General features: G+C 41.6%; 1 protein-coding gene across 9 annotated transcripts in view; it reads left to right on the top strand.

Annotated features, from left to right (window-relative positions):
• CLASP1 (cytoplasmic linker associated protein 1) overlaps positions 1–16270 on the top strand; it is a 273855-nt gene that overhangs the window by 157400 nt on the left and 100185 nt on the right. For all 9 annotated transcript variants that reach the window (XM_079782856.1, XM_079782851.1, XM_079782848.1 and 6 more), the window contains 2 exons: positions 184–354; positions 12061–12168. In XM_079782856.1, coding sequence (XP_079638982.1) covers positions 184–354; positions 12061–12168 — 279 coding nt within the window. The remainder of the gene's footprint in view (positions 1–183; positions 355–12060; positions 12169–16270) is intronic.

The following is a 16270-nucleotide window of genomic DNA, read 5'->3' as shown; positions in this document are numbered from 1 at the left end:
ACTTTCTTTCCTCAGCGTGCACTGAGCTCTGTTCAGGGACCAGGAGAAAGTGGTGGTCAGTGCTGTGTTCCAGCCTTTGCTGAAACCTGATACTTGCTGTAAATAAGAGCAAAATTAGTTTAACAATATATGTGTACAGTTCTAGTGTGGTTCTTGATAATGTTTCCTGCGTTACCACCACAGCTTCGACTGTCAGCACTAAATCTGTGTCAACGACTGGGTCCCTCCAGCGATCCCGGAGTGACATCGATGTGAACGCAGCGGCCAGTGCCAAGTCCAAAGCCGCTTCGGCTTCAGGCGCTGCGCCCTTCAGCTCCGCAGCGGCCTTGCCTCCGGGCTCATACGCATCCTTAGGTAACCAGCTCTCCGCCACCTTCCCCGTCTGCTCTGGGAGGTGACCGTCCCTCTGCTCAGGCTCGCTTGGCTAATGCCAAGAGCAGCCCGAGGAGCTCGCCCCTGTCGCAGGGCCGATGAGTGAGATGAGTGATGGCCCATGGCAGGTTAATAGCTCCCTTCTGCGAGCGTCCCCTTTCCTGGCGCATCTTGTTAGCAACGAGCAGGTAGCTGGTGCCACATGGTGCGTGGCACTGAGCACGGCCTGCCTTCGGCTCCACTTGCGCAGGATGGCGCCCGCGCGGCTCCCTTCCGTCTCGCCAAAGCTGGGTTCTCTCCCCTCCTGACTTCGGTGGGAGCAGAGCGGGCAGGGGCTAGTGAGGAATTCACCGAAGATAGTCACTTTACTTAGATCTTTTCTAATTTAAAAATGTAATTGGACGGAGTGGGGAAGGCTGGGGCGGAGGGTGGGGGGGGGACAGCGGGAGGGGGTCCTTTGAGGATTGGGGTGGCCTTGTTAGCCAGCGTCACCATACTGTACAGAAGGGTGCTGTCCTCCCCCGTCACTTGGGGAAGAGCATGCACTTACTCTAATGACAGCCCAAAAGACTGTAAGAATAACAATTCTCCAAGGAGTGAGTGTCTGACGGAGTGGGGCAGTGTCTGAGCGGACACAACACCTGCTCTCCATAGGCTGATGGCTTATTTAATGTTATTTTTGTGCAAGTGAAGTCATCCAGAGCCAAAATCTGGGGGCTTAGCTGATGAGTTTGATTTTGGATTTTTTGGAAATGAATACAGTTTAAACTTTATGAAACATTGAGACTGAATTATGTGGTTTACATATTAACTCCAAAATCAGTCCTAAAGTTAATGTTCTAAAAACGTTGTGTACATGGAAGCATAGAGAGAAGACACCAGGCGGAGATCCCGGGCCTGCCACTCACCCGCTTGGTAACCTGGAGCAGCCATGGAGTCCGAGTGGTCCTGGGCCCTTCAGTTAGCTGCAGTCACAGCACCCAGCTCAGATGCATGACAGGAAGTCATAGGAAAGAGAAAGAAACTGCAGTTGTGATAGGAACATCATTAGTTTGAAAGGCATGTACGTTCTGGAATGTTAGTTAATCCGGTCTTGTGTTCTCTACGGAAATGCCTTCTACGGGGACGGATAGGCACATGGATGGATAATACGTTTAGGTTGGGAAGAAACCCACCAGAGCGCTCCTTTCCCTCCGTGTGACCTCACGTAGGAGTCTCTGTGGTACATGTTGACATGCAGTCACAGCAAGAGGGAAGTCCGAGCTCCCTCTCGCTCTCCTGCGGGGAAGTGAAGTCATTTTGTTCAGTTAGTTCAGTGTTTGAAGTGCTTACTGGTGTTTCAAGTACATGTAATCCACACCTGAGTGTTTGTTTCTTTGCTAGAAAACGTGAGCACAAACCATTTAGAGTCCTCAGGAGCCTCTGTTTTCTGTTCACATCGGATATTGTAACGTGGACCAGTGGACTTCCCTCGCTGCTAGGAAAGCACCCCGGCCTTTTGGTCTGATGATGCGGGACTGACCTTTCGGAAGCACTGATAAATTTCAGCCCAGGGTTCCCTCTTCAGACAATAGGACTGGAGTATTCTCATTCCTCCCCTTTTCCTGACCATCTCTAACTTTCCTTATGTTCAAACGACAGAAAACAAAGCCACTCTGAAATGCAGCCTAACCCTCCTGAGGAGTTGTGGCCGTTATTTTAGGCTGATACGTTACCTGTGTGCAGAAGTGTAGCATTAAAGCTGACGGTCCTTTTCCAAACTTCTAGAGTCCAGGCACGTGAGGGACGATGTGGAGTCCGTAGGCCTTGATTCAGGTACCACGCTGTACAGCTTGGCTGCTGGCGAGTAGTTGGGTAGGCATTGCTAGAGCTAGCTTCTCTGAGCTTCTCTCGCCTCTGCCCTTAGTTGACTCTTTAGTAGTTTAGTTTTTAGCCCCATGTCCTCCCCCAACCCCTTCTGCTGGTACCTTGTTCCTTGGAAAAGGAACTCTTAAGAACATAAGGTTTGGCTAAAAGAAAAACAACAATCACTATCAGCTGAGACCTGCCCTGGGGTGCCCTTTTTTGTGTTTGCCAAAGGCAAAAAGCACACGATTCTAACTAAACTGACTTCAAATAAGCCTCCGCTTCGCTGTTGAACTTGTTTCCCTTTTAATTTTATTTTAAATTGTACCTTTGCTTTTTTAGTAGCTAATAACATTCTGCTTTTTAAGTTTTTAAATGTTACTAACTGTTCCCTGTTACCCCTCCCCTTGTTTTTAATTTGCTTAAAGATGGTACTGCCACTAAAGCGGAGGGTAAGCGGTTTGTTTCTGTGACGGAGGTGTGTCTCCCTTCCACGGCCCTCTGTGCTCACGACTGTCTCCTGCCCCGTCTCACAGAGGTCCCTGCATGAGCCCGCACGCTGCTCCCTTCCCTCGTCATTGTCCCCTCCGGGTTTCTGCCTCACCCCCACCTGCGTGCTCCCTTCTTGTTTGGTGGTTCTCGTGAATGAGCACTGAGTATGCTGTGCGGGTGTCGGCCCTGGGCGCACACTGGGGAGGAGCTGCGGGACATTGTGTGCTGTGTCCCCAGCTGCCGTCTCAGAGCTTGTGACTCCCGAAGCATTTCCTCACCTTTTGTTTCCTTCTGTGTCCTTCTCTTTACTTTGGTGCTTTTGTGGGCCTTCAGGATTTGCTCTCCTGTTTTGAAAATAAATTTGTGTCAATTATTCAGGTTAAAGACGGGTAAAGGTTTTCTACCAGGTAATTTATAGAAATTGTTAAAAATGCATTTCTATCCCCCAGTGATGTCACACCATGCCATTTTTATTTGTATCACTGAGAGTACCCCGTCATTCATGTGTTTTCATTCATCCACTCCCCAGGCATGAGTAAGTGCCTCCTGCGTGCTGTGTCCTCGCTACACGCAAGGACATAGCACGGCGACAAGAGTGCACGTGTCCAGATCCACTTTGTTTGGTTCTGTGCTGTTCTCCAGAAGGCCTCCCTGATTTTGCATTGGCCTTTGGATGTTAGACCTAGCTAGTCGAGTGTGTGTAGGTCTTTGACTAGCACATGCTAGACAAGATCATCCTTTTACAAAGTCTCTAGAGAGAAAGCATGGTAATGTTTCACACAGTTGAAATTTAGATAGTGGCTTAGACACACCACCTCTCAGGATAATGATTTAACAGTTAGGGGTGCTAGTTTACTTGCATATATTATTTAGGACTCTAAAAGGCTAACCTGCAAAGCACACTGGATTATGTGTAGTTCACAGTACTTTATATATATTAATTTCAGAGAGGAAGGAAGGGTGAGAGAGAAACATCAATGATGAGAGAGAATCATTGATTTGCTGCCTCCTGCACGCCCATATGGGATCGAGCCCACAACTCGGGCATGTGCCCCGGCCGGGAATCGAACCCTTGTTACCTCCTGCTTCATAGGTTGATGCTTAACCACTGAGCTACGTGGGCCAGGCAGTTCATAGTACTTTTAATCCATATACTACTTCCTAAGATAAACATAGTCCCAAGATCAATGTTCTTCAAATTTCTCATAAAAATTACCTAAAAGAATAAAGGTCCTGTCCTTCCCCTGAAAATTCTGATTAAGTTCAAAGCAGCAGGTGAATATGAATTTTCAGCAAGCCCCCTACTGGTGATTTTGTGGGGTTGGAGAAGTTTGTGAAATGAAAAGTTACCAAAAATGAAAAATGGAAAAACACCTATATCATAACGAGAACCTCATAGAAGACTGACGCTGGGTGTAATTTTCCGTTTTTAGTTGATAGGAGTAATTGTTTATTTTCCTTTCCCATAGAAACCATCTTTAATAGTTTTTCAGCCGAGGTGGAAGCAAAGTGTGGAGGGTGGAATACAGTAATGCCAATGAAATGCAAAGTGAAAGACTCTGTGTGGGGAATTATATTTTTTCCCCCAGAATACCCTGTTGATATGCCTGTATCACACAGTTGAAATCAGTCTGCTATTTTAGCCAGCACTGGGATTTCCCCCCTTTTAATCAGTTTTCTTTTTACCAGTCAGAGCAAGTTCAGAAATTTACCCATTGATGACTGTGCTGACTGACAAGTCTCTTTCTGGTCCTCTTTCCAGTGCGGGAGTGGGAGAACATGAGGGCCCTGAATCGTACAGAGTTCAGAATCAGACGGAGAGGGCTCCTCGAGTGGAGCCCCTGAGCCTTGGTCCCCGTGTCCCAGGGCTGTGCGGCTGCTGCAGAGCCCACAGCACAGCCTTGAGCCTGGGTGAGGAGGGAGGGACGCAGGGGGCCCTGGGAGGCCTGTACGCTCAAGTCGAGGCTGTCATTCCTCTGTTTGTTGCAGCAACATGACTGGGCAGTGATGCTTAGAAAAGCTGCAGACAGTTATGAGAAAAAGGCAGCAGTAAATATTACAAAGTGTCTTGTCGTAAGTTTCCATATCTGAAATTTTGGAATCATTATGGGCCTTTTAAGAAATTTATTTTTAAAAAATCTGTTAATTTTTACCATCTAGCTCCTGAGATAAGAAGAGATAGGTACTATCATTATTAGGAGACAAAGATGAATTTGAATCAGAACTTGGATGATCTAAATTTAAAATTCAGACAATACTTTTAAATTTTGGCAACTTGGTTATTACAGTAATTGAGAAAAATATATATTCTTTGGAGGTTATTTATCATACACAACGAGTAGTCTTTCTAACATTTATGACTAATTAGAAAAATGTTTTTTGTGACGAATCAAAAGCTCAACTTTTGGACAAAAGTTTATTTCCAGGATAGCCTTCAGTATGTTGTGTTCAGTAATTAGGGGAATTTAGAAAAGGAAGCATTTATGTAGTCTATTATACTGCTTAGGAGAAAGTTTATGACTAGATGTTGAACTTGTATGGCAAATAAATACACTCTCATCTAATTTTTTTTTAGCTATTATGTTTAGAAAATTTGTTTATTCATATTTTTCCCTGAAATAAGTAATTTCAAGTGAAGAGTTACCATGTTTGAATGACCTATGTGGTAACTAATAACTTACGGATAACTTCAGAGAATAGACGACCACATGTTGTTAAGTATAGTCAGAGGCCAGCGTACTATTGGCGACCTCAGGGTTACACAATAACAACTATGGAGCCTTGTCTGCTCTCCCGGGGAAGCTAGTTCTTAGTTTTACTGAGAACTAAAGCATTTGGAATTATTGTACATACGCCCAAGAATTCTGAAGTGTAAGTGGTTGGCTTTTTTTTACACAATGCAAAAATATGTATGTCTGTATGTAGAAGTAAAAGAGTGTTACGAGTGTTTATCTTTAAAATATGTAAGGAAAGTTACTCTTTTGGGGAGAGTATTGTAGGTAGCAAAATTTACAACTGATCAATTTCCCAAATTTTGATTCTGTCAAAAATGCTACCTGTGAGTAGAGGTTGTTTTAATTGTGCCCCTGAGCGATGAGTTGTAAAATAGATCTGTATGCCAAAATGTCCCCATATGGTGACAGTTGAGATTTATCTAGGAACCTTTTAACTTTTATACCCTCTAAATTGCGAATTGGCTCAAACTTGAAACATGTGGGGGACAAAAAACAAAACAAAGAACACCCCTACTGTATGAAGCTAACTGGGGATTTTTAAAATTATCTTAAGCTAAATGGAATATGGGAAAACCATGCCTGCGAATTAAACCAGGTGCGCAGGTTTAGTTTCCTGATTTGAGGGCTTTTGTAGAAGAATGGCAGTGTGACTGGAAAAATTCCTCAGCAGCGCTATGAAAAAGCAGAGACGTGGATGCTCTCTCTTTAAGCCATGGAAGTCAAAGACTGCACTCCTCTTACAGTTCTTTGTTTTCCTCTGGGCCTGCTCTTCTCGGGGTAGATGTGTTTGTCGATGTGCTTGTCCCTCCCTGCAGAATATTTTTTGTTGTACAGTTGTCTAATATCTCTTATTTCTATTTCTCTTACTTACTGTGACTATTTTTTCTTTCATATCCACTTCTGTCTGTCATAATACAATATGAATGAATGAATGTGAATATGTCATTAACAAGTCAGAATACAGAACTGAAGACTGTTTTTACTGTTTGTTGCATTTATTGAGTAGGCTTTGTTTTTCCTAAATACCACAGAGTGTTTTATATAGACTCTAAAACATACACAGGCACTTACAATAATATCGCCAACTTAATAAAATGAAAAAACAATTTCTATAAAAGAAATAAATACCCGAGTACAGAATAGTAGAGGCCCTTTAAACTCTGCCCCCCAAAAGGATTTTAAGGTGCCCTGAGGGCTTAGTTCCTAGGGCAGGCAGGAAATTAGCCCTTGACTTCACCAGGTGAGACTCAAGAGTTGGCATGAAGCCAGCTTTGTCAGGGTGCTGTAGATCCATGAAAAAGTGGACTGGGGAAAAATTCTCCATCGCTCCCTTGACTTTGTCCGAGGCAGAGGAAGAGCATACCTTTCCCCGACTTCTAACCAAGCTCTCTTGTCATGCACGTTGTCTCAGTCTTCCTTCCCTGTGGTGTCTGGGAAACCCCACGCTGATGAATGAAGTGGTCTGGGTTGGTACCCCCAAGGGTGCCTGACTAGAACAAACATTGAGCTTTTACAGAGGAAGCCACTCTCAAATCTGGTTCCTTGGGATCCCCACAGATTTAAAAGGGTGGGGCAAAAGTAGGTTTACAGTTGTGAGTATGCAAAACAGTTTATTCTTGTATTAATGATTGTATTATTTTCCATATGAACAGCTTTAGGCTACTTTTGCACCACTCTGTATGCCAAATAGGAGTTCATAGTTCAAAATTGTGTAACCGGACAACCAAGGGGTCCGGGCTGCCTGTCACCACTTGAGCCAATTCAGCAGAGACAGGGTTGAGTCATATATGAGCGTTTAATCCAATAATGCCAGCAGTGTGGGAGAGCAGCAGGTCACCCACAGAAATCTGCTCTGCACCCCCCATAAGCTGGCTGCTTATATTGGGTAGAAGGCAAGATTACGTGGGGAAGTAGGAATTACAGGCATGGGAAAGGGCACGGGATAATCATTACAGGTTAAAATCATGCCGGCTGGGGGAGAGGGGGCAGGACCGGATTACAGGTAATAGGGGCAGGGGCTTGTAAAGAGCAGGTGCCTCCAGGACTAGGTGCCACGAGGTTGTAAATGGTTTCATAATGATAGGGCAGTTCTTGGGAGCATGACAGACTGCATTCCGATGCCAGCTCCCGTATCCCGGGGCGTGCAACTCTCAGTGAGTTTAGAATGTGCTTTCTCTAACCAGAACAGAACCATCTTGGTTAACAGAGCATGATTAATATTTCTTATAATTGTAGCTGGTCCCCAGTATATTCTATTTCTGCCTCTAACATTTACATCTATAATGAGTTAGAGGTAGCAGAGAGAAAGAAGCATACCCTTTAATACTTGTAAGGCTCTTTTATATAATACAAAGTAGCTGTATTTAAATGTTTAAAAGAAATAAGTAACTGCATTTTTAGCAGTCTGCAGAATTTATTAGTGTGATTGATCTGGCCAATTGAGAACACATCACTAATTGGAATAAAGACAGTAAGTCGCGCATCTTTAAAGCAAAAGCAGGAACCTCAGTAAGGAAGGGCCACATCTGGCTGCACCTGAAGGATTTGGAGGCCTGGGGCATTTGCTGTGATGAGTGATCACGATGTGGAGGACAAGAAGCAACTCAAAACCCACCCAAGACCTACACCATCATTGATAAACAAGAAGTTAATCTGTTAAACTGGAGCAGATAAGAGGGAATTTTGCCATTCTTAACCTTCATACTAGGATAGAGGATTCCCTTCAGAATTTACAACTGCCTCTGTGGTGTGAAAAACCCAAATAGATCATTTTAAAGTAGCTGTGGATTGCTGGTGTCCATAGGACTAGCAAAAGCAAACAGAGGTCCTCGTTGGAAGAATTCAGCTGCAGTGTAGATCTGACAGTGGCTGTTTAGCCTAGGTTTTATAAACACTGATGCCCTTATCACACTTAGGAGAAGGATCCTCTTATTCTCAGAAGATGCAGGCAAAGCATTAAAAAATTCAACCAACGTTTTTGACAGCAATTCTTAGCAATTAGGAATAGAAGTGGGTTTTTTCAACCTGTTGAAATACCAAACTTTTTGTGAAATTGCAGAATTATTATTTTTAAAAATAAGGCTCAAGGCAATAGAGCCTGCTTCCATGCTGTTCTTTAGTGTTGTAGCACGTGTCCAGGACAGCAGGGTAAAAGCAGAGAAACGAAAGGGCAGTAGTTGAAGCGAAAAACCTGAAGTCTTATTTGTAGATGACATTCTATTTAGATAACCCCAGGTAATCTACATGTAAATTAATAGAATTAATAAGAGTTTAGCAAGGTTCCTGTTTAAGACCAAATTAAATATTAATTATGAATGTATTTGTCAATAAGTATAATGAATTTATTGTGCATAATAAATATAAGGCACCTTTTAATAAGTCTATAAAAATTTAGTAAGATTTTTTTGGGAAAAATATAAAACTTTATTGAAAGACATTGAAGAGAGTGAAATTCAGAAAACATTTGTGAGTGGGAAGATCATTGTCATAAAGCTGCCTCCCCACCCCCCCTCCAAATGCCACATAATGCCAGTCAATATTTTAATAGGTGTTTAGTTTTTTTTCTCACCCAAGGGTATGTTTTTGTTGAGTTTAGAGAGAGGCAGGGAGAGAGGCAGAGAAAACATTGATGTGAGAGAGAAATATCGATTGGTTGCCTCCTGTATGCACTCCGACCGGGGTGTGGGGGGGTGTGGGGGGGTCAAACCCACAACCTTTGGGTGTATGGGATGACGCTCCAACCAGCTGAGCCACCCGACCAGGGCTAGGTCTTCTCATTGTATCTTCACATGCATAATGAGGAGAGCAAAGGGCCTTAGGGAAAAGTGGGTTTATTTGCCCTACCAATGAGCAAGATTTTTGTTAAAAGCTCATCACAACGTGGTGATGTTGCATGTTATGGACACATGGACTGTTGGGACAGAATGGCCAGCTGAGGAACAGACGCAGCCGCGTATACTGTAAGTATTGGTAGATGTTGGAGATGGCTTTGTAGATCAGTAAGAAAGGGGTTAAGTAAATGGATTTGGATGTAGGTTAGTCACATGGAAAAAATGAAATGGATCTCTCCTTTACCTTCTACAGAAAAATCAGTTCCATAAGTGACCTCACCAAAAAAATATTGAGCAAAACAGTAAGTTTTGGGAAAATATATACCCTATGGTATAATTAAAACTATTTAAAATATAAAAAATAATGCCATCTAATTTTTCAGTTAGGCAACTGAGAAAATATTATTGAAAGGATAAAGAAATACAAGAGAATGGTGAACACTGGATTTAGGATCCTATTACCAAATGTAGAGGAAGGTAGAGGATATAGGGACATAAGCAAAGAAGACTTTTGTTTTATAAGTTGAATGGGTATGGCTGTTTGTTTAAAAAATATTTTTTGTGACAAATATTTTATAATAAATTTAAAGTAAAAAATTAAATTCCGTCGTTTTCATGTTGATGTTGCCTTGGTGACTGCCTTGATTTAGCTCGGTGATTTCATGGGAAAGTAAAAACTCCTCACTCAGGCCAGCCAGGCAGGCAGGCACCGGTATCCAAACTAATAGTGTGATCTTGGACAAATTAATTATTCCCCATTTCTCTGTCCCCTCATCTGGAAACTGGGTTCACACATGTACACTCTTAGTATAATATATGGTATAGCTCTTAATTTTACTGTAGATTCTAGAATTTGTGTAAGTCTTTCCTTAAACTGTTATGAAGTCATTAGTTTTAGTTTTAATTTTTTTAATGCAGTGATTTCTTTTATTGCTCCTTACCTCCCTTTTTTGAAACTTTTTCAAGCCTTATGATTTGTTTTTCTGTGCACTTTTCTGCAGGTTTTCTCAGATGATGTAGAACTTATTTTTTAAAATATATTTTTATTGATTTCAGAGAGGAAGGGAGAGAGAAACATCAATGATGCGAGAGAATCATTGATCGGCTGCCTCCCACATGCCCCCTACTGGAGATCGAGCCCATAACCCGGCCATGTGCCCTGACTTGAAATCGAATTGTGACCTCCTGGTTCGTAGGTTTACACCCAACCACACTGGCTGCACAGATTATTTGTTTGTTTATTTATATTCGTTAATCTTCACCCGAGGATATTTTTCCATTGATTTTTAGAGAGAGTGGGATGGAGGAGGAGAGACAGGGAGAGAGAAACATCAATGTGAGATATACACATCAATTAGTTGCTTCCTGAACACGCCCCACCAGGGTGGGGGATTGAGTCCACCACCGAGGCACACACCCCAGACCACAATCCAACCCAGGACACTTTAGTCTGTGGGCCGATGCTCTATCCACTGAGCCAAACTGGGTAGGGCAGAAATTATTTTTAACAATATAAGAAGCCAATAGGGATTCAAAATGGTTTGTGTTTTCTCTATCAGATTGCTATTCTGATTGAATTATGGAAGGAGAGGCATTTTGTATTTCTTGGAAACCACAAAATGCCTGAATTTTAAAAAGTTTAACCCCTAATCATACTAGTCTGATCATCAATGATTTTTCATATCTGAATTCAGTTTTATTTTAATGGTTTAAAAATTGGAGTTAACAGATTGCTTTACTTTGAGTGACAAATTATTTTTATAAATGTACTTTTTTAAAAAATATTTTTTTATTTGATTTCAGAGAGGAAGGGAGAGGGAGAGATAGAAACATCAATGATGAGAGAGAATCATTGATCGGCTACCTCCCAAACCTGGCATATGCCGTGACCTCCTAATTCCATGGGCAACACTCAGCCGTTGAGTCATGACAGCTGGATTACAACGTTATATTATTTTTAGGTCATTGTTTTTCTAGGTACTCCTCATATTTATTCTTTCTTAAACATTATTTTTAAATTAACAGTTTACATGCAGTATTATTTTGTATTACTTTCAGGTGCTAATTTTATTTTAATCATCTTTTGCAACCTAGAAATTTATGGGCACATATACTTTAAAATAGAAGTTTAATGCTACATATCAAAACACATTTATTCCCCAGGGTGTTGTAGTTTTTGTGGGTTGCTGAATATTTTGCATTTGTTCCTTTTTTCTATTGTATTTTTCTTAAGACAACAGCTAATATTTTCTGATTCTGGACATTTGACAGATTTCTAGCCAATAAAAAAGAATTTAACTGAAAATTTGATAAAAAAATTCTCAAATAGATATCACCTTCTCATCTAAAATATAATATGCTAAAGTAATTGAAACATAAGTACCGATAGGTTCACGACTCATTCTCAGGAGTTCCTAACTTATTTTTAAAAATTGATTGGAGAGACAGTCAGACACTGATTGTTGTTCCAATTATTTTTGCATTCATTGGTTGTGTCTTGTATGTGCCCCGACCAGGGATCAAACCCACAGCCTTGGTGTATCAGGACAGCACTCTAACCAATTGAGCAACCCGGCCAGGGTCCCTTAGGTATTTTTAGAATTTGTGTGTGCAGGTCATAGGCTTGTGTGTGCTCGCAGGAAAGCCTGTCAGGACACTGGGTGGGGAAGACCTGCTCCCCCGCCGGTGGCCCAGTCCGTGCCCCTTGGTCATGTGTGGGTTGTTGTCTTGTGTAGGCTGCACTGACTGAAAACCTATGGAAACACTGTTTTTGTTGCACTCTCCAGGTCGGATTCGTACCAGAAGGCAAAACTCTGGGAGTACCACCAACGTCGCCTCTATACCTTCCGATAATCGAGGCCGCAGTCGCGCTAAAGTGGTTTCACAGTCTCAGCGTAAGAAATCTATTTTATGCTCTCTGTTAACTAGGTTTTATTCAACAGCCATTCTCATTGACTTCAAGGGAAAAACACATTTCTGTGACTCTAAGATATTGTGAGTAATCTTGATGTTTCTTGGGTAAGCTTACAAAATGGGAGTATTCAAGTGTACTTTGGTCTCCTGTCCAGGTGATTTAGATTTTTTATCATTCCTCATTGAACATTAAAATGACTTTCTCTTCCTCTCCACAAGTCTCTCCAATTGCAACACACCTGGACTGTGAGCGGTTGTTCTGTCGGTAGCAATCCTTCTGACACGCCCAGGAGCAGTGGCTGGAGAGAGGCCGGGCAGTGCGAGGTCCTCTTCCCAGTGCTCATAAGGAAACCCATTAAAGCTCCCCCTTCAGCCTTCTGTTCTAACATCGCAACCTGCTCCTGTCTCCTTGCCAGCGTGGGCTCTTGCTTGCACAGCTGCCTGCCTCCATGCTTGCTTCTCTGTATGTTGGGTCACTTAGTCTGTTAGCCTGACACCTGAAAGCAGCCGTAGAAGGAATGAATGTATCCCTAGGACCCACCCTGGTGTCTCACTTTGCGTCGCCTGCTCCCTCTGTGCATGTGGGAGAGGCCTTCCCCTCCCCAGGAGCTGCCCTGCTCTCCCCACACAGCACTCCGCAGTGTCTCCTGTGCAGGGAGCACTGGTCTGTGCCAGACCTCAGGGTCTCTCCTACTATGTAGAATGCCTTCCCAGCTGCTTCCGAATTTAGGCACTTCTCCATATCCCTGTGATGCCTGTAGTCCTTACGTTAAACTAGCTGATATCTTCTCTGGAAAGAAAGAAAGCGCAAGGTTAGTTGTATTGCTGCCTTTGGTGAGGACAGAACCCAGGCTTGTCTGGCACAGAAGCCCCTTTTCCTACTCGACACCACACCCACCACACCACACCACACCACACCACACCCACCACACCACACCACACCACACCACACCACACCACACCCACCACACCACACCACACCACACCACACCCACCACACCACACCAAGATGAAAGTCCCTGTGGAGTGGGGTTGAGGGGGACAAACCCAGGCTTGTCTGGCACAGAAGCCCCTTTTCCTACTCGACACCACACACACCACACCACACCACACCCACCACACACACCACACCACACCCACCACACCACACCACACCACACCACACCACACCACACCACACCCACCACACCACACCCACCTCCTTTCTTAGAGAGTGAGGGTTGAACGGAATTTCACATTTCTTCCTTTATGTCTGGCGTGTATTGGCATTGGCCTCTGCCGCGGTCCCTGCCCCTAGCTGGTCCCATGCTTAGAGTGGTGAAGATGAAAGTCCCTGTGGAGTGGGGTTGAGGGGGATGGTAGAGCCTTAATTCAGTCTTACAAAAACACTGCACTCTCCCTGCCTTCAGGCTCCACCTTAAAAACTTCCATTTTACTCCACCCACTGCAGGCAGGAGACAACAGCAACAAGTGATGAAGCCTGGGTCTTAGACTTATGAATAGAAATTAAATATTTTTTTAAAATAATTTTGATAGGAAGAAAATATGAGCATATATATATATATATATATATATATATATATATTTACAAATGTAGATATACTAGCATTCAGAGTCCTGGTTTAATAGTACGTAGATTTTATTAATATTAGATTTAGGGCTCTTAACAGTTAGCATATTTTAAATATTTGAAGATTTAAATATTTGAGACTTTAAATCTTAGAGGATTAATATTTACATGTTTGAGAATTTGGCATCAGGCACTCAGGGGAACTGTTAATAGCTCTTTTTAATTCTTCGGTGCTTATTGAGCACTTCCGTGTGGTGAGCCTGTTTTAGGAGGTAGTGATGCACAGATAAGTCACTTCCCTCCGGTTGCCAGGAGCCAGAGAGCAGGTGTAGTCCCAGAAGGTGGTCACTGGCCTCACTCTTCTCTGCATCCATACGTCGGGCACTGTGCCTGGCGTATTGTGGGTTTGTAAGTGTTCATGAACAGACGAGAAATAAATGCTAAGTAGTGTGACATATAAAATCAACGTGAGTACAAAAGTAGACTAGGAGGAATAAGAACTAGAAAAAGATAGTTTGTTTGTGAACAAAGACGTGTTTGCATGCTGACCTCTGTATTGTGTTATTGTCTTTTAATCCACTTCTTGCCTGTTCTTTGGTCTGCTCTCATAATCAAGGATCCAGATCTGCTAATCCTGCTGGTGGTAAGCCATTTCTCTTCTTGTTTGTTTGTTGTTTTGTTCATTCTCTCTCACCCCATGTTCCTTGCATAATATTAATTTTTATATTATGAGCTTAATTAATCTTTCTGCATTTTTTCTGTATGTTAAAATCCAAAATTTGAAATAGATTTTCTTTTTCCTTTTACATAGCTTAATGGTTTATGTGTGTGCTCAAATTTTATGGGCAAAATTAACAGATCGTGAGGTGGGTTCTTCATGGTAATCTGTACTTGTGATTTTTGCAATGAATTTCACTTTAAATTATAGTTAAATCATTATATAGTACTATTTTTTGTGAGTATGCACCTTAATGATTCATTTGAATGGTGTGTGTGTGTGTGTGTGTGTGTGTGTGTGCGCGCGTGTGTGTGTAATTTCCAGTTAAGTGTTATTTCAAAGGTTTCTACCTTTGGCTCATCCTTATTCTGGTAAATAATAACGTGCACTTTGTTTTAGCATTTTATTGCCTTCTGTACTTAAGCAGATGATCTAAGTAAATGACTGCCATTTGGGTGTGTTGATAATTTTGACCCATAAGAAATGGTTATTTAGGTATCTAGTCACTTAGCCATAATAAAAATTACTTAGCATATCATTTGTTTTTATTTTATAATTTATTGCATACATCTCAGAGAATGTGATCTATATGGTTGCTACTTTTGTAGGTTTTTGAGATTTCCTTTGAGGCTTAGTATACAGATGGTTTTTGTAGTACGTGTGGAAAGGTGAAAATAATGTGTATTCCGTTTGTTGAGTTACATGTATGTCTGTGGGAAGTGTGTTTATACATGTCTGTATAATTTTGACTACTCTGTCAATTTCTGCAAGGTATGATATATTTTTAGAGGTTATTAATCTTTCTGAGTGGTATAATAATAATTAGGACTTTTTCAATTTCTTCCTGTATTTTTACTTTTATGTTTTATATTTCAAAGCTATGTTATTTGTGGCATAAAGGTTGGTGATTATTATATCTTCATGGACAATTCATTTATCAATATAATATATCCTTTGTTCTTTTTTTTAATGCTGTGTTTTATTCTATTTTGTTGTTGTAGGTATGTTGTTGTTTCTTATAAACAACATACATTTGAATTTTATTTTATTTTTTTAAATCCAATCCAAACATCTTTGGCTTTTAATAGGTGAATTTAATCTAGCCACATTTATTTTTAAAAAATTTTTTAAATATATTTTTATTGATTTCAGAAAGGAAGAGAGAGGGAGAGAGAGATAGAAACATCAATGATGAGAGAGAATCATTGATTGGCTGCCTCTTGCACACCCCTCACTGGGGATCGAGCCTGCAACCCAGGCATGTGCCCTTGACTGGAATTGAACCCGGGACCCTTCACTCCACTCTATCCACTAAGCCAAACCGGCTAGGGCATAGCCACATTTATTATGATTACTGATATATTTGAGCTTAGTCCTACCATCTTATTTTGTGATTTTTATTTATCATGTTTCTATTTATTTCTTCCCCTTCTCCCTTTTCTTCAAATTGTTAAATTAATAGAGTTCTCTTGAATCCATTTTCTATCACTAATGTTTAAGAAATTTTTGTTAATATTTATACTTTTCCAGCAGTTATACTTAAAAATTGTGACATATCAACTCTCACAGAAAAAAGGAACAAAACACTAAATAAATGCCATTGAGATTATTTCTAGAAATTTTCTGTGGAACAGGGAGGCTATTTGGACTCATCCTGCTTTTTGAATCAGAAGTTTTGCAGTTATTTTTGTAGCACTGCACCAGTAACCTTCTATGTGTATTCTTTTATGATACTTTGATATTCTTTCATGGCCTAATGTTTAAAAAAAATTGGTACTAACACCAACTACAAAGC

This window comes from Cnephaeus nilssonii (genome assembly GCF_951640355.1).
Source record: "Cnephaeus nilssonii genome assembly, chromosome: 10".
NCBI classification, from domain to species: Eukaryota; Metazoa; Chordata; class Mammalia; order Chiroptera; family Vespertilionidae; genus Cnephaeus; species Cnephaeus nilssonii.
Note: the sequence above shows the minus strand (reverse complement) of the source record. Positions and strands in the feature narration are given on the sequence as shown.